The 23,153-nt window shown below is 29.2% G+C and overlaps 1 protein-coding gene across 1 annotated transcript; it reads right to left on the reverse strand.

Annotated features, from left to right (window-relative positions):
* Nucleotides 1-9,485, reverse strand: LOC123265989. The gene is made up of 9 exons (XM_044730005.1): nt 8,937-9,485; nt 6,982-7,201; nt 6,743-6,864; nt 6,235-6,291; nt 5,597-5,722; nt 3,308-3,409; nt 2,439-2,717; nt 583-781; nt 1-278 (listed from the first exon to the last, which is right to left on the reverse strand). Exons 2-9 carry the CDS (start codon nt 7,178-7,180, stop codon nt 142-144), a joined length of 1,221 nt encoding a protein of 406 aa, XP_044585940.1. The 5' UTR covers nt 7,181-7,201; nt 8,937-9,485; the 3' UTR covers nt 1-141.
* Nucleotides 9,486-23,153: the final 13,668 nt, after the last annotated feature.

The raw sequence follows: 23,153 nt of genomic DNA on the forward strand, positions 1-23,153 counted from the left end.
TAATAAATAAGAGCAACTTCATTGCGTTTGATTATAAAAACAATATCATAAACATATTAATACTAGTGAATCAACTATTTTTAAAAGACTCTAACATGTTTAACCAACTAAATTTGTTCAACAAATTCTAAAATGGATAATTCACGATTGTTCTTTCAACTTGCGACGATGTTCATTACAATAAGTTCCAATCCATTGCGGAAGATGTAAATCAATATTGTCGTCTCCATTTTCCCAATACTTTATTTCCTTCCTCTGTTGGAGATACAAGCACATATCTAAAATATAGAAAAAAAAATGAGTGTAATCATCCCTTATGCGCAGTTGAACTAGAACTTTATTAACGAAGTGAACATTATATGGTTGAATAGAAGATATACCATTATAACGGTTATAAAGCATTTCACACAAAGCTAGTCGCTTTTTTTAGCTTAACTTGTTCAATTTGTTTTAAATATTAATAGTTTGAAAGGCTGATAAAAAACGTATCTATGAATTTTTTTAAATTCTTTTGACTATGTTTTTCATCAAACAAGTGATATAATTTTTGTACAACAAAAATTATATCACTTTTGGTTTTACCTTTAACCCGTAAGCAATGTTGATCGCTGATTAGTACACTACTAGCATCGTTTTTTGGACATTTTTGGTACATTTTTTTCAACTCATCCGATGTCCATATATTGCTCAGTAGTGCTTTTGCACGCTTCAGCATTGTTTTTTTTAGCACAATCGTCGATAATTCATTTGCAGTAAACTTTACTGGCCCAATTTGGACAAACTGTTAAAAAAATAAAAAATAACATTTTATGAATAATAGAAACGATTTAAGTTGAGTACATTATAAATTTTTAAATTTTCGCTATGAAAATGAATAATTTTTGAAAAATCGTAAAGTTATTAATTTCACCCAAGTTTTAAAAATCGACTTGATATCAGTTTTTAACATTTTAATTTAAGATTTACTTATTGGATGCCCTATGACTTAAAGATGAAATTATTTTGTACATTTTGAGGAATTGCAAAAACATAATTTTCAAAAAATATTATCAATAAAAATAAAAATTATCGATACAAGACATGTATTTATCAATTTAGACGATATTTTGAAAAATTCTATGATTTTTATTTGGAAAATATTATTTTAAACCATCGACACATTTTTTGTTAGGTCGCTTTTCTTTACGGAAGTCCTTTCGCTCCAGTTGAGTCGAAACAACTGTAGTAGTCAATAGACGATAAATTGAAATAAAAAACCCATAAAAATTCCTAAAATTAAATAATAAATAGTATATAAGGCATTAATCGTTGAAATTTTTAAAATAAAAAAAAAAAATAGTTAAATATAAAAATTAATTTGACTCTTTCAAATCAGCTGCTAGTAACCTGTCCGTGATTTGGCAACGCTGTACTTCGGTTGTTTACATTTTCATTTGCACAATATAACCTTAACCACGTTTAAGTTTTTGTAGTCACTGTAATTAAATAAATTAGTTTGAATTTATTGAATGGTCTGAAGCTTGCGCGTTACGCAACGTTGCCAAATGTTTTGACTTCATTTTAATGTAGATTGGTTGAGAATTTTGTATGATTTTATAATTTTAATTTCTCCATATATTCCACGGCAACCAATATAATTTATTGCAAAAAATCAAACCTGAATATTTGAAAAACCTTATTTTGATTTTTTTTATACTCCATCTAATCGGTAGTTAATGTCATAATTCGAGAAAGTTGTTAAGGTCTGACTTTCTCGTAAGACTTGGAAAAAATGCTTACATTTTTAAAAATTTTTTTTTCAAAAATTTACACGGTAAAGACTAAATTAAACTTCACTAGTAGATAAATAAGGACTTCAACTATTAGATAAAAATTAATTTTATGCGTAATCTAATATTTTTTATTTAACATTGATGGCGAAAAGACCTCCTTAAAGAAAATTCTTTTAACTCTTAGAATAATTATTTTACTTTCTTAAATGTAGTGTTGTGGAAAGAATTTGAAGCGATCATTTGGAATGTCTTTGATTTAAAAAATAAAAAAAATCAAAACTTGATTAAAGTTCGAAAATATGTCATTATTGAAAATTTTTACTTTAAAATCATGAAAAAAAGAAAAAAATAAACTTTGAAAGTTTTGACAATGTAATATATTCATTTTATTAGTTCTAAGACTCCTAGAGCTTTAAATGTATTTTTTAAACTTACATAGCTTCATGATTAATAACGAAGGATTATTTTCAATTATTTGAGTTTTAAATTAATAAAAATTTTGGATCAATTTTCTGTTAGTTTAAGCATTGTACAAATTTTCTTTGTTATCTTAACAGGGTTTTTCCAGACTAAGACACAATCTTAAAAATTCACAATAAAGCTTGGAAAATTTTTCTTCCTCCCTTTCAATTTTTTAGTCATGCATTAATTACATTTAACACTTACTTCAATGTTATTTTCCACCGTTATAATTTCAGTAAAAGTCAGAATTCTCGGATTTGATCGACACTTTTGTCGAGGAGACTGTAGTGAATTATCATTTTTATTTTTATTTTTTTCTTGCAATCTCTTTAGTTGTTGCACACGACAAAAAGGTCTCCGAATAAATTGTTTCGTCCTTGGTCGAGGTGTTTGGAACGTTCTTGAAACTGAACGACTTTTTGTAGAAATAGAACGATTTTCCTTATTATTATCAAAATCATCTGGTTCACTGTCGCTATTATCCTTTTCATGAATAGAAAGATTATCATTAGTAAAAATAATTAGGATAATCATAACAAAAATGAGGTTTTTTGAAATTTGAGCATTAATGAAGTGAAATAAGTGTTAATAACTCATGCATTTTGGGTTTACTAATTTTATCCTATACAACAAACATTAATTCTTGATGGTATTATTGTTAAAAAATATTTCAAAGTAATTTTATTTGAATGCGAATAAAATTAAATTACTCTATAAAGTGATAAATTTATGGACAATGTATTACTCAATCGTTTTGCTTTTAAAAGAAAATAAGTTATAAAGACTTGATTGTATATTAATACCTCTAAATCTTGGTTTTTAGACAAAATTGAAAGTTTTACTGTGAAATTTTTGATAATTAAAAAAAAAATTTTTTAAAGTATTCAAAGTTTTCAACTGAGACTTAAAATAAATATTTAATTTATTCATTTTCAATGCATTTTAAATGTTTTTTGTTTTTATAAAAGCTTTAAATTTCTTAAGACAAGAAGTTGATAGTTCTAATGATAGAATTGGTATAATATGCGTAACAAATACCAGTTAACAATTAAAAATAATTTTTTGAAACGTACATTGTTCCTTAGATTGTCAGAAGTGTCACGATTTCCTGGTGCTGCCATCCCTGTTTCTTCTGCTATTTCTATTGATTCACTATTTTTATCTTTAGAAGTACCCTGAAAACAAAATAATATGCAAATTTGAATGTTTCCATAAAAAAAAGGAATATTACCAAAAAAGTACTATGGTATTGGCGTTTAATTCTATTCTAAGTAAATTTGAATCATTCCATAAAATTATGCTCGCTTTTAATGGTCACTACAATAAGTCTCAACAACAAATTGCAATATACTTAAAACTACTGGAAAAATAATAGTTTAAAAAAACTAAAAACACGCTTTTTATAGAAAACCAAACTAAAAAATAGAAAATAAATTTTAATAAATTTAAATTAAGAATAGTGTTAAAAATTTCAATAAATATAAATTAATAATAGTGTAAATAAAAAAATGTATTTTATTTTAAAAAAAGCGTGGGGTGCTTTTTAAGATATCAAAATGATAATCACTCTACTCATATCTGTCAATAAAATATTTATAACTATTGACACCATGCACCCCACGCTTTTTTTAAAATAAAATACATTTTTTTATTTACACTATTATTACTTTATATTTATTGAAATTTTTAACACTATTCTTAATTTAAATTTATTAAAATTTATTTTCTATTTTTTAGTTTGGTTTTCTATAAAAAGCGTGTTTTTAGTTTTTAAACTATTATTTATTTTTACTTTTAGTTTGATTTATTTATAAAAGCGTGATTTTTTAGTTTTTTTAAACTATTATTTGTTGATTATCAAAAATATTCAGGCGCGCGAATTACCCACGGAGAGTTACATACTGACAAACTGACATACAAGTGAAGCTAATATAAAGCGTGTAAAAAACCTACGGAGGAAAACACCTGGTTTCGAAATATAACTTCGGGATGGTCATCAGAGGATTCCGGGTTGATGTACGGGTTTATCTGTGCCATTCTTGATGAAAACCTACGGAGGAAAACACCTGGTTTCGAAGTATAACTTCGGGATGGTCATCAGAGGATTCCGGGTTGACGTACGGGTTTATCTGTGCCATTCCCGATGAAAACCTACGGAGGAAAACACCTGGTTTCGAGATATAACTTCGGGATGGTCATCAGAGGATTCCGGGTTGATGTACGGGTTTATCTGTGCCATTCCCGATGAAAACCTACGGAGGAAAACACCTGGTTTCGAGATATAACTTCGAGATGGTCATCAGAGGATTCCGGGTTGATGTACGGGTTTATCTGTGCCATTCCCGATGAAAACCTACGGAAGAAAACACCTGGTTTCGAAATATAACTTCGGGATGGTCATCAGAGGATTCCGGGTTGATGTACGGGTTTATCTGTGCCATTCTTGATGAAAACCTACGGAGGAAAACACCTGGTTTCGAAGTATAACTTCGGGATGGTCATCAGAGGATTCCGGGTTGACGTACGGGTTTATCTGTGCCATTCCCGATGAAAACCTACGGAGGAAAACACCTGGTTTCGAGATATAACTTCGGGATGGTCATCAGAGGATTCCGGGTTGATGTACGGGTTTATCTGTGCCATTCCCGATGAAAACCTACGGAGGAAAACACCTGGTATCGAGATATAACTTCGGGATGGTCATCAGAGGATTCCGGGTTGATGTACGGGTTTATCTGTGCCATTCCCGATGAAAACCTACGGAGGAAAACACCTGGTTTCGAGATATAACTTCGGGATGGTCATCAGAGGATTCCGGGTTGATGTACGGGTTTATCTGTGCCATTCCCGATGAAAACCTACGGAAGAAAACACCTGGTTTCGAGATATAACTTCGGGATGGTCATCAGAGGATGACTAGGAAGGTCATCACCTGGGTTCTAGGTTGATAATAATCAAAATTTAAATAATATCATTATGGTAGTCTCTTCATGCGAAGGAGAGTTACATACTGACAAACTGACAAACTGACAAACTGACAAACTGACAAACTGACAAACTGACAAACTGACAAACTGACAAACTGACATACAAGTGAAGCTAATAAAAAGCGTGTAAAAAAGGTAGAGACTCATGGTAAAAAATGAGCTCATGAACTTCTTTGTGAAGAAAAAACAAGAGGATACACTAAGGTTTTTCATTAACGTCAAATTTACTAAATTTTTATGCTTTTTGAAAGTTATTAGTTATTGGATGAGTTTAAAAATTTTTTAAACAAGTAATTTAAAAATTTTTATGAGCAAATTGAAGTCATGCAATAGATAACAAAAATAAACAATTAAATATATTTTCTCTAAACTTACTTCTTCTGTTTCTTCTGTTACTCCTGTTTCTCGAGTATTCCCAGAACCTGTTGCTATCTCCTCTTCCAGATAATAATCTGCCGAATTAAATTCACTCTCCTTCCTTGCAGTCACAACTGTATTAGACTGGAAAATCATTAAATAGAAATAATCATTATCATAACAGAAAAGTTTATATCAAAATGTACTTTCAAAACGTATTGTTTTATATGGTTTCAATACATAATAAATTATTTAAAAACTTATAGTTGCTATACAGATTACGAATTTGGAATTTATAAGTTTTCGAAAATTAAACTTTAGAATTGACAATATACATAATTTTTAAGTCGAAACTGCGATAAAATCACCATAACTTTATTTCCGTTGTATTTCAAGCTCTTGAATTAAAATTACCTACTTTTTGATACAATATATGAAGTCTATTTGAAAGCGAAAAAGTTACTAAGGCTTTGAAGTACATACATTCTTCAAGCTTCTCACTTAAAAAGAAAATTAAAAAAAAAGAAAGACATTACACAATTAAAGATCTTTCAAAAAAAAAATTTGGGAAGCATAGAAAATTGTCATTTGAGATTCAAAATACACGTTAAACTTATTAATAACATTAAAATGATTAATTATTTGTAGAAACTCACTTTTTTCGTTGATTTGCGAGGAACGTCTGGCTTTTTTACGACCTGTTCACTATTAGACTGGAAAAATAATATAAGATATAATCATAAGTAAACCTAGGTATTGCTGTTATTTTCATTTCATTCCACTTTAAATAGTTATAGATACTCAGGGTGGACCGAAAAACCACAAATTTTTTTTTTAATTTCCTGAAATTATTGCAGATTGCCGAAAATTTTAAGACATTTTAAGCTTTTATAGTTTTATCAATAACTGCTTTGTTGCAATTTTTCAAATATCACAAAGACAATTTTTTTAAATTTTGTAATTATATTATTATCGATACATTCAATTATCGACAACAATACAATATAAATACGAATTTCACTAAATGAATCAACTTTAAATATAATAATCGTAATGTCATTTTCATAAAGCTTTAAAAATAGCAAAATAAAAACTTGAGAATGTTTTTAAAGCTCTGAAATCAGTTAGGATTTAAAAATTAGAATAAGAGTTTTTTCAACTTACAATTTTCGAGGTACCTGCCTTCTTTGATACTTTTGACTTAGCTGATGGACTATAATCTGGTAATTTTCCTATGATTATGCGCGAATCCACTGAGTTCCTTTTTCTCAAAACTTGGTAATCATCTGTTAATCATAATTAAAATAATTAGTTGAATGAACATCTGTTATGTTAATAAGGTTGTAATTTTATTTTGATTGATCAAATTCTAGTATAATGATGAAAATTAATTGAAGAGTTACCATGTGAATCAATGATGTAAAAACCTCCAATGCCAATTTGTAAACTAGCGCCTCTGACATAATATTTTTTGTCGGCCTGATATGTGTCTGATCGAATCCTTGTCAAATTATTATTCTCATTAAGTTCAAAAACATTCTGGGTTGGAACAATGCAATACTTTGACTGATTTAAATCAGTTAAAAGACAATATAGACCCATTTCAATCAAATATATTTAAATCTAAAAATAAATTCATAACTGAGTTAGCAAGTAATATATGCAAACATAATATTTATCTAAGTATTTTCTTGCAAAATTAAAATGATAATCTAGCAGCTGATGAAACAAAGTAATTTGCTTGAGTTACTTAAATGGTTGTCAAATTATTAAAGCGTAAACAAGGAGGAAACATGCAATTCCATACAAAAACAATTGCCTTTAACTCTTCAGCAAATTAATGTTTTTGACTTTTCTTTAGTCGTGTAAAAATATAATGAACTTGCCCGGAAATAAATCGGACAATAGCAAAGAAATTTTTTTAAAATAAAATTTTAAAATGAAAATCAAGTTAGCAGACATTTCAAAATTTTTAGAAATTTTTTACCGAAAAAATTTCAGTTAAACAATTAAAAAAAAAATATCACATGTTAAAAACTTGAAGAACTATATAGTGCAATTTTTTATAAATATATTTTTAGTTGTAATTTCATTAAAAAAAAAAAATCAAAAATTTTTAGACGTCTGCTAACTTCAGTGTCATATTTTAAAATAAAATAAAAATCATTTTATGTTAAATGATAAATAATAAAACCAAAAAAAAAATTTCTATCTAAAATAATTTTTTTTGAAATTTACAAAAAAAATAATGGACAATGATGGTAAAAAAAAATTATTTATATTTTCATTATATAAAAAAATTATATTTTTTATAAATCAGAAAATTCATCCCATGAAATTTGAAAATATATTTGTAATTATTATTTTCAAGTTTATATTGTTGATTTATATTGCTTATGATTTAATTCTAGTTCTTGGAAAAATTTTCCATTCGCCTAACAGCCATAGAAACGGGTAGTAGTGCAGAGAAGTCCAGAAGAAGAGAGGGAGAGAATGAATGAATGATATCTATTCATGCCAAGGCACAAGCCAAACAACAATTGTAAAATACATGTTAATTAAAAACTAACATATAAACAAATGAAATTTAATATATAAAATATTATTTTAATTCCGAGAGAAAGGGAGAGAGAGAGAGAAAGAGAGAGAGTGAGAAATAACTAGAAGCTCAACAAGAGTCTTTCATTCCTCTTAATAAATTCTCTTATACTTTTCAAAATATTTTATTTTGTGATTAAGAAAAAAAAAAAGCTGCCTTTCAGTCGCGATTTTTTGACTAATTTCTTACTTAACTCGTAACAGTACAACAATATTGTTATTTTTATATCGATATCAGTATGAAAGTAACTCAAGCAAATGAAATGAAATTAATAAATAAATAGCTTTTTTGTCAGCTGTTCAAGGTTGAAAATTATTTATCACATGCCATTTGATAGGAAGTAGTATTCGAAATAATTAGAAGGTTAAGAAATTAAATTTTTTTAATACTTTTAAAATTTTTTTTTTAATTAATTTTGTCGTATTTTTAATAATTTTTTTTTTTTTATTTAACATCAATTAAAAAAAAATTTATCGATTAAAATATAAAAACAATAAGAAAAATTTATTAAGTAATTTATAAGAATATTACAATTAATATAAATCTAACAATGGATAAAAATACTAAGCTGGGATTAATTTTTTCTTTTTCTATTAAACGTTTTTGCTTAGAAAAAATATTCATTTTATGGTTAAACTTTTTGTCCAAAAAAATCGATGACCAATATATTTTTATCCGGTAACCGATACAGATAGTTCGTTATTTCAATTTTGTAAATCACCATATTTGCTATTTTTTTTTAATTTATTGTCTACTTACCAATTTTTCAAGAATTATTCTATATGCAATGTCAAGTTCTATGTGAAAACTATATTTCACGACAGTTTACACTATCTTAACAATTATTAAGTTTTTGCGTTATTCAACACAATATCAGTTTTTAAAAGATCCTTTTATAACAATCAACTATGCAGTTATTTGTGTGACGCGATATTATAAAACGCTGTTCATCAACTAATTAACAAGTAAACACTGAAACCCGGCACTGACTGAACAGCATAGCACGCTTGTTTTCATGTTCGAACGAGTCGCGTGCTCGGCACATGGAATAAAAGACAACTGTTTGCTCATGCGCAGGTTTTCCACGCACCCCCTCATGCATTCTCTATGCCCCGTATCCACATCTCCTGGGCCGCAAGCACGCAACGCAAGTACGAACCGCTCACCTCACGTGTATGCATGTGCTGTACGAAAAAATAAAAATTAATATAAGCAAGACAATAGTCGGTTTTAGTTAACTCAGTATTTTTGATATCGTGGTACATATACGTACGTATAAATATATATAAAGTAATAATTTTTTATGTAGGATACATACACAGTTAACTGTTTTTGTCAACAATATATATACTCTACAAAATATTGAATAAATATCGGAATCAAACGTAAGTAACCTTAAATTTTCATTTATATTGATTTTTAAATAACACTACATTTTTTTAACCAACCATATTTTTTTTTTTTTTTTACTTATACAGGCAATACGTAATGGAACGAAAATTAAGTAACTCCAGGACGGCAGTATATAAGAGAAATAAAAAAAAAATTCAACAATTTTTAATTGCATTTCCAATTACGAATGGTCGACCTATCCCTCGATGCAGTCTTACATCACAGGTGATTCAGGTTAGTTACAGTAATAACTTGGAATAAATTTATTTAATCTTTCTTCATTAAATGAATGAAAAAAAAAAAAATTTCTAACATAACCATTACTTGGTTTAAAATCAATTCACTATAAAGTTTCGTTTTCTAAAATTTTTATTGTTTGAGATACCTTGTTTAAAAAATAAAAAAAGATTAAAAATCCATACACATCCATCTCAATCAAATGTTCAGTTTTTATCTGTAAATAAGTTTTGACAGTTATTAAAAGTTTTTTTTTTATCGAAAATTGAAAAAAATAGCTTTCATAAGCTCAAGTGAATAATAAGTGATAAGAATTCTAAACATTAGAAAAAAAGTTTCTTTGAAATGAAAGTTGTACTTTGAAAATTTTTAATATTTTTGAAACGTCGAGAGAAAAAATAAAAGTTCATTTAAAGTAATTTTTCTTGAACTTTGTAACTCCTAGGGTAGTTTGAATTATTTAAAAATTTGTGAGCATCTTCGGTCGAAATCTTTTTTTTTTTCGTGAAAAAAATGAAAATAATAAAAAATTCTTGATGAAACTGTGTAACAAGTTCATTTGTTATAAAGATTATTACAACAATATCATGCAATTTGTGAGGAACAATGTTAACTTAAAATGTAATTCATAAATCTTGTCACATTTTATTTAACCATTGGTTTCAATGCAATAGCTATTCGCGTTTATAATTTATCAATATTGTCAATAAATAGTTTTTGACCTTACGGGCACTTAGAACATATTTATCATCAAAAATTTCATAGTGATGCGATATTTAGTTTGCTATATTCTATATCTGAGATAATAATTCCAATTACAAAAGTTTAAAATAGTAAATAATATATTTGGTTACTAAAATTTATACATTATAATAATGGTACTCCTTACAATAAAGCATCTGTACATATTCTGATCCAAATGATAGTATTTACCATCAAGCATATTTAACCCTTCACCACTCACATTGTTTTCAAGTTCCGTCACTTGTTTCGTGAGTTCTGGGTTGCTGTGATAATCCGTTGAGGACACACCTCGGAAAAATTACGTTGAGGACACACGGGGTCCAGTGGACCCCACTCAGCCAAACAGTTCTAATTCGTTTCCTATGTGATATATTAACTTATAATTGGCACCAAACTTTAATATAACATTCCCTCTAAATATCTTACTAGTTATTTTTAATTTCTAATTAATTAAAAATACCGAAATACGAATTTCGGTCAATCACTTAAAATGAGAATAAAGACATTTAAACATACAAAATAATATAGAAAGATTTAGTTTTTTGTCATAAAACTTTTTTATTATAATTATTACAATAAAAAAATTAAAATATCTTCAAGAATATCAATGAAATAAGTCGTAAATGAGACTCAGTCTCATTTATAAATCTCTTTCTAAATTTAAAATTGCCTCAAAGTTCGCCTGGGGTCCACTGGACCCCACGTGTCCTCAACGGGTTAAACCGAGTCCAATCTTGCCAAATATTTTTCGTTGTTCTGTACAAAACGACTTAAAATCTTTTTTGAAGTATCTCAAGTAATGAAATCAATATTCTACATACTCGTAAAGTTATAAAAAAACTTAATAAACATTAATTTAACCTTTTATGAGTTTATATATTATTCACATATAGTTATACAGAAAAATGAATACGTACACGAAGAGAAATAAATAATTACAATTATTATCATTCTGTTTTAATAGTTGTGAATCTTGATATGTTATTGTCTAAAATCAATTTATTGTAATAATCACTATCACGATAATAAAAGTTACCATAATAATGATGATTATTACTATCATGACAATAGTAGTAGCTACCACCCCTAAAATTATATTTTTATTTAATTTACAAGATGGTGACCATTACTATCTTGATGGTAAATATTACTATCGTGGTGATAAATATTACTAAAAGTGATGGTAACTGTAATCATCAGTTAATTTTGGTTAATAACATTCTTAGGCTAGTAAATACTAAGAGAAAATAACAATAATTATAATGATTCATTTTTCTCCGCGTATGCTTGTAGGGCACAAAAATATAACCAAGAATAACTTGGTTACATAAAAATTTGGCTATTTACCGCCGCTTATTAACTCCTACCAGATGGCGTGGTGCCTTTTCTCTATTTCTGTATCCTTGATTTCTTTTTTTTTTTTTTTTTTAATGAAAAAAATTTTTTTTGTTAATTTTCTTTATAACAAAATTTTGTAGAATGCTTATAGAAGCATCGTAGTTTTTTCAATTTAATTTCTACTGAAAATTCTATACATCTATTTATATATATATATATAAATTAATTGAAAATGTTTAGTCACAGAACCATAAAATTCTAATATCTCATGGCAGGAATGCTAGTATTTTCTAATCCGAACAAAAACAGTTTCACTGTAAAAATTTGCGCCAAGTCCACGTTCATAAAACTCATCTCAATAACATTTGCACTTTACAAAAAAAATTAGGCTCGTTTGAATAATTTTCATTCTCTACAAAAAGATATGAAATACAAAAAAATACCAAGAAACCGTCATAATGTTGAAAAAATTGAAAAAAAATTTGTTGAAAATTAAAAAATAAAAAAAAAAATTTTTATCGTACTTGGCGCGCGTCATTGAGTACCCCCAATTTTTTCGTAAGAATTTCAACTCAAGAAAAAACGATTTCGCTTGTATATATATAATCATATTATATATTAATATAGATTTACATTAGTCAAGGATACTGGACTCATTGAAAACATTGCTTAGTGTATTAATTATCAGTTTTAGTGAAAAAACCCGTTCTTAGAATTTTTTTTAGATCTTTAGTGAAAACAACTGACGATATGGTGGTGTGTTCAAAAAATCTGAAATTATATAAAATTTTTGGATTCATTTTTTTTCAGCTTCATCATTAATTTTTAATGAAGAACCTTATGAAATATTAAAGCTTGATATTGCTTCGTTTAATTGTAATTAACACATTTTGATTGGCACTCACACCGCATTTTCCCAATTTAGTCGGCCATATGTTTTATTTTTTAGTAAACACAATTCTCACAATGCAACCGACCCAACGTATGCATGCGTATCGACTTGTATGTAGTTTGCATAACTGCGTATGATATTTCGATTTTACCTAACTTTTGTAAAACTTATTATGAAATAACATAGGTTGACTTACTTATAAATTTCTCAACATTTAAAGGATGTTCATTTATCCTGAAAAAATTTGGGGTACTCAATGACGCGCGCCAAGTACGATAAAAAATTTTTTTTTTATTTTTTAATTTTCAACAAATTTTTTTTCAATTTTTTCAACATTATGACGGTTTCTTGGTATTTTTTTGTATTTCATATCTTTTTGTAGAGAATGAAAATTATTAAAACGAGCCTAATTTTTTTTGTAAAGTGCAAATGTTATTGAGATGAGTTTTATGAACGTGGACTTGGCGCAATTTTTTACAGTGAAACTGTTTTTGTTCGGATTTCATATCTTTTTGTTAAGTGTTATTTTTTGCTCACCTCTACATTACACTTGTAACATAAAGACATAAGCGTGCTAAGTTGTATCTAGTAAACCTTCTACCCTTGATTCTATGTACAGTGTATGTAAAAAAAAAACTTGAGAGGTGTGTCAAGGAATACCCGGATGGAACGAAGTTCCTTTCGATTAATTAGTGAAGGAATTGTAATAAAATTATCCATTGGAAACTTTACATTTCAGAAAAAAACGAGTGAGCCTCAAAGGCATAAGGTCACAATAGAAGTGAAACTTTGTTAATCGTTAAGTTGGTCTATATTATATGTATATTTATAATGTAGCATCTCATGTTTTGAAAAACACAAGAAAATAATTTTATCAACTACCTGGTATTTGAGAAATAAAACACAAAAGTTTGAAGCATACAAAAGCTTTTTTTTGATCTCGTAGAGCTTAAAATAATACACAAATTGTATTTATGAACTCGAAGAGCTCTAAAACGTCCTAAGTGCAATTTCAAGCGTTTAGGTATATAGATTTACCGCGCGCGCGCGCGCGTGTGTGTGTGTGTGTGTGTGTGTGTGTGTGGATGTATGTAAACCTCTCATAACTTTTGAATGATTCGACCGATTTCATCGCGATTGATGCCATTCGAAAGAGCTTGACTAAACTTAGATTTTAAATTCAGTTTGGACCGATTCGGACCAGTAGATTTTGAAAAATCTTGAAAAAAATACGAAAAAAATTTTTTTTAAATATGGTTTTATTGGAATAACTTTTAAATGGCTCTACCGATCGATTCTAAAAACTAATCAGCTCTTAACATCAAAAAACCACGTTGATCGCCACCAAGCTGGTTGAAATCGATTGATTCATTCATGAGTAATCGTTGACGAAAAAAAGTGATTTTTTCGAATCACGCCGAAATTTTCAGTCTTATCAATTCATGTTCAATATTCTATCATAGAATTCTAAAAACTGCATTGAATACTCGTAACCACGTGAAAATCGGTTAACTCATCCAAAAATTATGGCAGATTCATAATTAAAAATTACTGTTTCATCAAACCTCTATGAAATGTTTGAGCTCAAAGAACTCAAAAACATCAAAGATCTTCACTTTTGAGCTCAAAGAACTACTGATCGATTTCAAAAACTAATCAGCTCTCAATACCTAAAAAACTACGTCGATCGCCACCAAGTCGGTCGAAATCGGTTTATTTGTTTGTAAGATATCGTTGACGAAAAAGACGATAAAAATTATTTTTTACTCCGAAATTTTAAAGATAATCACATGCCTGTTCTGAATTCTTTTATATAGCATAAAAACCTGCGTCAATTATTATTACTAGTTTGATCGAAATCGATAAATTTATTCAAAAGGTATTAAAAACAAAAAATGAAAAAAAAAGTTCTTAAAAATTTCTAAAATTCTGTACCGAATCAAATTCGTATTCTCATTATTCCATAAAATCTTAAAAACTATATCAATTTTTGTCAAATACGTGAAAACATATAATTGAATCATTAATACGTTTTATAAAATTAAAAATTATAAAAATTAAGAAAGAAATATTAACATCAAATCATTCGATATTACATTAAATTGATAGATTTCGGTATTTATATTATCAATAAAACGACTTTTCCAAATACCACCAAGAACAAAAAAATCAGTAATGTCATAAAAATTTTTAAATAAAATTAAAAAAATTTATTTATACAGTAAGTTTACATACTTGGGTAACAAATGACTGTTCAAATATATTATACACATAAAAATGTATGTATATATTTATATATAATCTTTTAAGGGCCAGTTTTTCAACCCCGGATTTGAGTATTTTATCATTGTGAATATATCTATAGATATATTCACAATGATAAAATACAAATCCGGGGCTGAAAAACTGGCCCTAATTCAGCGCACAGTTTTATTTTAAATCACATCATACAATCAAAACTATAATTTTTTTTTTTAGTTTAGTCTTCCACATTGGTCTTGGTCTTGCTTTCTCGGTCTTGGTTACGGTCATGTTCTTGGTTATTCGGTCTTGGTCTTGGTCTTGCTAGTGTATGTATGATCTTGGTCTTGGTCTTGCAAAATCGCAAGACCAAGACCAAGACAGATTTTGCTCATCACTAATTTTGAACGACTTATGTTTTTTAACTTCCCGCTAAAAATTTCAGATTTTCAAAATTCGGGAAGTTATTGTTTTCACCCCGTTTTGAGAAAATTGAGTTTTTATCAGATCTCGACGTTTGAAGGTCACAGGAAGCTTCCCCGACTATTCCCGCGAGGTTGTCACTATGTCTGTATGTATGTGTGTGTGTATAACTTTTGAACGGTTGAACCGATTTCATCGCGGTTGGTGGCATTCAAAAAGTCATCGCCAAACTTAGATTTCCTGAAAATTTGAACCGATTCGGACTGATAGATTTTGAGAAATTTTGAAAAATCTCAAAAAAAGTAAGAAAAAAATCATTTTTGAAAGTGGTTTTTTTGGAATATCTTTTAAACGGCTCGATCGATCAACTTCAAAAACTAATCCGCTTTTGAGCTTGAAAAACCACGCCAATCGGCGCTAATCCGGTCAAAATCGGTTGATTCGTTCGAGAGATAGCGTGAACGAAAGAAAACCGAAAAAAGTGTTTTTTTCACATAACTTCGTCATTTCTTCTCGGATCGTTTTTGATGATATAGAATAATTTCAGAGCTTAAAAAACCGCGTCGATTGCCGCCAAAAACGTGGAAATAGGTTGATTAGTTCGAGAGATATCCTCGACGAAATAATTGGAAATAAGGATTTTTTTAACATAACTCCGACATTTTTTGGAATATCTTTCAAACAGCTCTACCGATCGATTCCAAAAACTAATCAGCTTTTAACATCATAAAACCACGTCGATTCCTACCAAGCTGGTCAAAACCAGTTGATTCGTTCGAGAGATATCGTGAACGAAAGAAAACTGAAAAAAGTGTTTTTCGGGATTACTCCGAAATTTTCGGTTCGATCAATTAAAACCTGAAAATAACTTATGAGAATGATAAAACTGCGTCGAATGGCTTCAACCGCGTGAAAATTGGTTGATCCATTCAAAAGTTAGTGCGGTTTGAAAATTCCAAAAATAGTGTTCTATGAAACTTCTATCAGACTTTTGAGCTGGGAGAGCTCAAATGCATAGAAACATTATTTCTTTGAACTCAGCGAGCTCAAAATATCACATAAATTATGTTTTGAGCTCAAAAATCTAAAAAATGTCATAAGTACAATTTTACGCGCCCAGGAATGGAATTAGCGGGAAGTTGCACGGATGGCCTTTAGGGTGAACCGTTTTTCTAATTTTTATTTCATCAATTTTAATTTAGAGTAGATTATTAAGAGAATAAGCGAAATTTTATTGCCAGTAGATTTATAATATTAATAAATGGATTTTTATGGTTAAATTTGGTATTGTTGGAAAGTTCTTTTGACCTGAAGTTATGCCTTTTTAATGTTTTATATGTTTTTCCTGAATAGTTTATTCATTATGAAAAGTTTTCGAAGTAGTTATAATAAATAGATACGAACTTAGCGATAAACAAAATTTTTTTATTTAGTTATTTTGTTTTGTACACGTCAATATGGTTATAAGACAAAAATTTATTTATATAATTTAGATACTAAAGAAATGTAGTAAAAGGTGTATCTTTATCATAAATTGGGTTTGATATTTTTCAGCGATAGTTATTCATGAATGAAATAATTGATAAAGAAAGGAAAATTTTGTGACGAACATATTATTTTCAAAGAAATCATTATGGTGTAATTTGGTATCAGCAGAAAGGTCTTGATAAGAATTAGTGACTTTTGGTTTTATATATTTTTTAGGAGTCAATTTTTTATGTCAAATTTATCGAAGAGTTTTTAATAGTTTTTTAATTCGATAAATTTGATCGGTCACATTTGTGAATTAAATTATTTGTAATTAGTCCTGAGATAGCACTATTATTTTTTATATTTAGTCATCAATTTCGGCATCAATTTCAGAAATGGACTTGAGGTGTCGCTACTGCAAGATTACTGTGGATTCAAAGGGGATTTAAAGGGGAACTCAGAATTTACTATAATAATAACTAGCAAAAGTAAACTGTTATTATTATTATTTATCAACCAAGTACATTTAGGGTGCGTTTCAATAAGCGCTAATAAAGAGCACAATCCTATCTGAATACACGTAGCGCGATCGTTTTGAGCGCTTAGTGAAACGCACCTTCGGTAGTCTGGTTGAAAACGGAACCTGAAGCTAGACTCTACCGAGTCTGTTGATTCCAACGCACCTCGGCGTGTGTAAATACAAGCTGTGAAATATATTTGGGTGCGTTCACGTTGGTCGCTTTGAGCGCTTTCAGCACCATTGCTATAACATTATACAGCGACATATATCTATATACTCGTGCTCATAGCGCATAAGCGTTCATGTCTATCCACCCTTTTTTTTTAACTATAGTTTCGTGATTTTCTATCATCTGGAGGTTATGTTCCCCATAAGAAAAATGTTAAAATCTAAAAATCTGGGTCGCTATAGTATGTGCTGATTATTTTTAATAGTTTTACATAGAAATTATCAAGATAATTAATAATTGTCTATTAATACGTGTAATAAAGAGCATATACTACTATTATAAAATATCATAAAAATAAAAAATCGAAATAAATTCGAAAAAAAATTTACAACCTCAGAATACCGTTCTGCTTACGGTAAATACACACTCGGTAGTCTGGTTGAGAACGGAACTTGGCGCCAAACTCTACCGAGTTTGTTAATCGGTAGTCTGGTTGAGAACGGAACTTGGCGCCAAACTCTACCGAGTTTGTTAATTATTGTTTTATTTTTCAATTATGAATAATAAAAATTTGTTAACAATAAATTAACTAATAAGTATGTATGAAAAACATAAACGCGTTAAAGTTTAGTTTGAATTTATTGAATGGTCTGAAGCTCGCGCGCTACACAACGTTGCCAAATGTTCTGACGCCATTTAAATGTAGGTTACTTAAAAATTTTCTGTGATTTTATAATTTTAATTTCTCCATATATTCCACGGCAACCTATATAATTTATTGCAAAAAATCAAACCCGAATATTTCAAAAACCTTATTTTGAATTTTTTTTACCCCATCTAATCGGTGGTTAATGCCATAATTCGAAAAAGTTGTTAAGGTCTGACTTTCTCGTAAGACTCGGAAAAAATACTAACATTTTTAGAAATTTTTTTTTCAAAAATTTGCTCGGTGAAGTATAAATTAAACTTCACTAGTAGATACATAAGGACTTTAACTATTAGATAAAAATTAATTTTATGCATGATCTAATATTTTTTATTTAACATTGATGGCGAAAGGACCTCCTTAATACTTACTTTTTTTTAGTTAAAATACTTAGTTTTAATTTTCACATATACAAATTAATAAGTGAAGAACTGAACATTTTTTTCTAATTATAACATTATTGATTAAATATTAAAATGAAAAATCTGGAAATCGGTTGATCGCGCAGACTAACCCTAGAACTTCCTGCTAAGATTAGATTTGAAGCGCCTTAAAATGTGTTCATCGATTAATGTTTATGCTTTTCAAGCTCAAATCACCATTTTTTTACATTTTGAGCTCTTCAAACCCAAAATGTATTGAACAGCTGTAACTTTTGAATGCGTCATTCGATTTTCTTTTTTAAAAAAACATTCGACCAAGTTTTTAAAGCACAAAAAAAAAAGTACAGGTTTATATTGATTAGTTGAGAAATCTCAAAGATATTTTTAAAAAATATCGAAAAACACAATTTTGTAAATTTTTAAATAACTATTACTTTTGAATTCATGGTTCGATTTTCGTTTTCAAAAATGCATTCGACGCAGTTATTTAAGGGCAAAAAATGTACACATGGTTTTGTTATGATTTTTCCACAGGGTTTAAAGTTATTTTTAATAAACATAAAAATTCAAAATTTTTTTTTGGTTTTTTTTTTTAATTTTTTTGGAATGGCTCTCGAAATAACTCTCAAATCTAATCAGATCTAGGTTTAGATAAACCTTTTTGAATGACGTGTCGTAGAATTCAATCGGTTGATTCGTTTTTGAGAAACCGTCCAACAAAAATTTATTAACACACACACACACACACACACACACACACACACACACACACACACACACACGCGCACTTAGTGAAAACATCGCGGGGGTCGTCACTCAGAAAGAAAAATTTCTTGACTGGAGAACAAAATTCTTCGCTCAAGTAAATTTTCGGTCGCCCGAAGAAAGACCGAAGTTTTGTTAGCCGAAGTAAAAATTTTACTTGAAATTCTATTCTTGGTGGAAGTAATTTTTAGGGAAGCAGCGCTACCTACTTCAGCTGAGAAAAAAATAATCTCATCTTGAGAAAATTTTTCTCTTGAATATTTGATACCCATTTTAGATCATTTTAGCGCGCAATTATACATATTGAATGAGAAAAAATGATTCAATATTATTTGATCTTCCCATTTGACATGTTAATCAATAGAAATATTAATGAAAATTTACAATCAAGATATTAAATTTTTTGGAGCAAGAGAGAAATTTTCTTGACTAAAATAAATTGTCTTGGATCAAGAAACGTATTTCTTGAAGCAAGAGAATTGATTTGTTGGAATAGGTGAAATTTCTTGTGTCAAAAAAAAATTTTTTTTCGCCCAAGTAAATAATTATGAAGAAAAATATTTTCTTGGCTCAAGTGAACCTTTCTTTCTGTGCAGGAAAGCTTCCTGCGCCCTTAAAACGTCGAGATCTAATGAAAATTCAATTTTTTTGAAACGGGGTGAAAACAATAACTTCCCGATTTTTGAAAATCTTCGATTTTCTTTGCGGGAAGTTGAAAATTTTTCATAAATACAATGTACGTATGACAATGCAATGACAATAACTTTAAATACTGGAAAAAAAAAAAATGATAATTTCTCCTTTTGACAGTGTAAATAATTGCAAGCTTTAGCTCTCTAAAATTTGAAAATTTTTATATGTTTGCAACTTCTTGAAACTTGATATCTTTTTATCTATTAAAATTTTAAAGAATATTTATCAGTGATTTTTTTTTATAGAAAATTGAATTTTCTTCAAGAATATGTTTTTAGGATTTCGAAAAAAAGTTTTTATCATATTTGCTTAGAAAGTTCAACTTTCGAGCGCTGAGTAGCGTCCGAAAAGGTACTCATTTCTAGAGGCTCTACCATACCGCCTTTTTTCCGCAGCCTAGGCCGAAAAATTTACTTCCCCCTTTTTTTCCGGACTGCAGTACTATAATTACTATTTAGTGGCACTGATTATTTCTCTTTTGGAAGTTCATTGCAAAGAGAACCTAACCCGTGTAAAAAAAATTTCGCCCTGAGGAATCTCGCATTTTGAACCGCTCATGAGACTGAGCGGAACTTTGAGCGGAAGATTTGCGGAATATTTCAAAATGATGAAGAGCATGGACGGACCATAAAATTAAAAAAAAAATATTGACATCTATTTTGGACCAAAATGAAGGAATTCTGCTTATCTATGATGTTAAAGACTCAAGACTGCGACAAAACCTTCTAAAATCTTCCGGAAGGAATATCTCGACTGATTTCAGGTAAAACTGCGGAATACAAAAAATAACAATAAGGCCGCTAAAATTCCTGAAATCTTTCGGGCTGGGTTTCTCAGGTGCTTTCAGGTAAAACTGATAAATACAAAAAATTTATAAAACTGGCACTAAAATTCGTAGAATCCTCCAGAGTAGATTTCTCGAGTGTTTTCAAGTAAAACTGCGGAGTACAATACATAACGTAAATGCTGTTAAAATTCCTGAAATTTTCCAGAGTAGGTTTCTCGGGTATTTTCAAGTAAAACTTCGGAGTACATAAAATAACGTAAGTGCTAAAATTCCTGAAATCATTCGTTATTTTCGGTATTCCGCAGTTTAACCTAAAAGTAACCCGATTACTCCTTCTGGAAGATTCCAGGAATTTTAGCAGCACTTTTTATTTTTTCCAATTTCCAAAGTATAATTTGATAGTTTCCGAGACTTTCCCTCCGAAAGATTCTACGGATCTTAGCAGCACCTTTTTTTTACTTTTTATATTCCGGAGTAGGACCTAAAAGTACCCTAGTGCTCGGTCCGGGATAATACAGGAATTTTGGCGGCAGTTTTCTTAATTCAAGTATTTAAAGTATAACCAAAAACTATCCTAGATGCTCTTTGCGGAAGATTCTAGGAATTTTAGCGGCACTTTTTTAATATTTCATATCTTGAAGTGTGACCTGAAAGCACCCTAGTTACTTTGCTCGGAAAAATCCAGGAATTTTAGCGGCACTTTTCTCATTTTCAATACTCTACAGTCTTATCTGAAAGCACCCTGGATGCTCCGTCGGGAAGATTTTCGGAATTTTGTCGGCACTTTTGTTATTCTCAATGTTCCACAGTTTTCCTTGATACTTCTTTCGGAAGATTCGAGGAATTTCAGCGGCCTTTTTTTCTTATCTAATATTCCTCGGTGATACCCGAAACTAGAGCAGAATTTTTCTTCAGGATCTTATAGGAATTTCAGTGGTCCTTTTAAGAGTTTTGAAAATAATACAAATAAATCCGAATTTGCAAATTATCATTTAGAGTTGGTGCAAATATTATTTTAAAAATTTTATGGTCCGATTGCATGCTCCTTACGATTTTAAAATGTTCCGCCAACCTTCCGCTCAAAGTTCCGCTCAGTCTCATGAGCGGTTCAAAATGCGGGATTCTTGCGGGATTCCTCAGGGCGAAATTTTTTTTTACACGGGAATGTTAATAAAATAACAACAACACTATTTTACTAACCATTAATACACGGAGAGAAATGGACAGTGAATACCACTATACCTCTAGGACCTCAAAACGTTAACATCCGTTGAAAACTCGATTTTCGAAAAACGGGATGGATCCAATAAATTCACAACTTTTTAAAATTTTCAATTTTCTCAGTCCAAGTAGATTTAAAGTCCAAGTAAATAAATTTTACGAATTTAATTAAAAGTAAAATATTTAGCAACCGCGCACACTAAATACGTTCCAAAATTGTTTTTTTAATTTTTAAATTTACAACAAAATTTTTTGAATTTCCGAAAATCATAAATAATCATATCGGTTACTTGGATTTTTTAATTTTTTTATTTTATATCTTTTTGTAAAGAAAAAAACTAATTTTTTTTTCTTAATAGTCTTATGAACGTGGACTTGGCGCGATTTTTTTACAGTGAAACTGTTTTTGTTAGGATTTCATTTTACTATGGTACATTTCAATTTCTACCATTTGCTATGTCTGATTTCATTTGTTTCGGAAATTACTATGGGCCATTGTAAAATTTAATTCTGAGTCAATAAGGTTCACTAGTAATATGCACCATTGTAAAATCTAAAATCCATGCAGAATAAAAAATAATGGAAATTTCTCACCGTGTAGGGGAGCCTGGGGCACGACGGCCCCCTTAAGCCGATTTTTCTTTTTTGTGGCTTTCAACCATCAAATTCCTTTATTTTCCATCTATTTCGAACAAATCAGTCGAAATTTTGCAAAGAATCGAAAAAATTTTTTTTTTATTTTCTGGGGCACGATGGCCGCCCCCTCCCAAAAAAATCATATAAAAAAAATTTTTTTTTTACTAAATCTATTACCATCAAAATCTAGAAATTCTTCTCCCAGAAAACGTCGTAGAGGAAAAACCACGATTCTTACGAGTCTTGAGTATCGCCGAGAACTCACAGAAAAAAAAATCAACATGAAGCAAAAAAAAAACGACCTCAATTAAACTAAAAAATAAGAATAAAAACAATAAGATCAAAACCAAAAAATTAAA

This window comes from Cotesia glomerata, linkage group LG5 (genome assembly GCF_020080835.1).
Source record: "Cotesia glomerata isolate CgM1 linkage group LG5, MPM_Cglom_v2.3, whole genome shotgun sequence".
NCBI classification, from domain to species: Eukaryota; Metazoa; Arthropoda; class Insecta; order Hymenoptera; family Braconidae; genus Cotesia; species Cotesia glomerata.

Excerpts from the sequence above, each read along its gene's own strand:
- LOC123265989 (XM_044730005.1), bottom strand. The coding sequence starts at position 7,180 with ATGGGTCTATATTGTCTTTTAACTGATTTAAATCAGTCAAAGTATTGC. Across the intron at positions 6,865-6,981 it reads TTACATCATTGATTCACATG|ATGATTACCAAGTTTTGAGA; the intron begins GTAACTCTTCAA and ends TATGATTAACAG. Across the intron at positions 782-2,438 it reads CGGTGGAAAATAACATTGAA|TTTGTCCAAATTGGGCCAGT; the intron begins GTAAGTGTTAAA and ends TTTTTTTAACAG.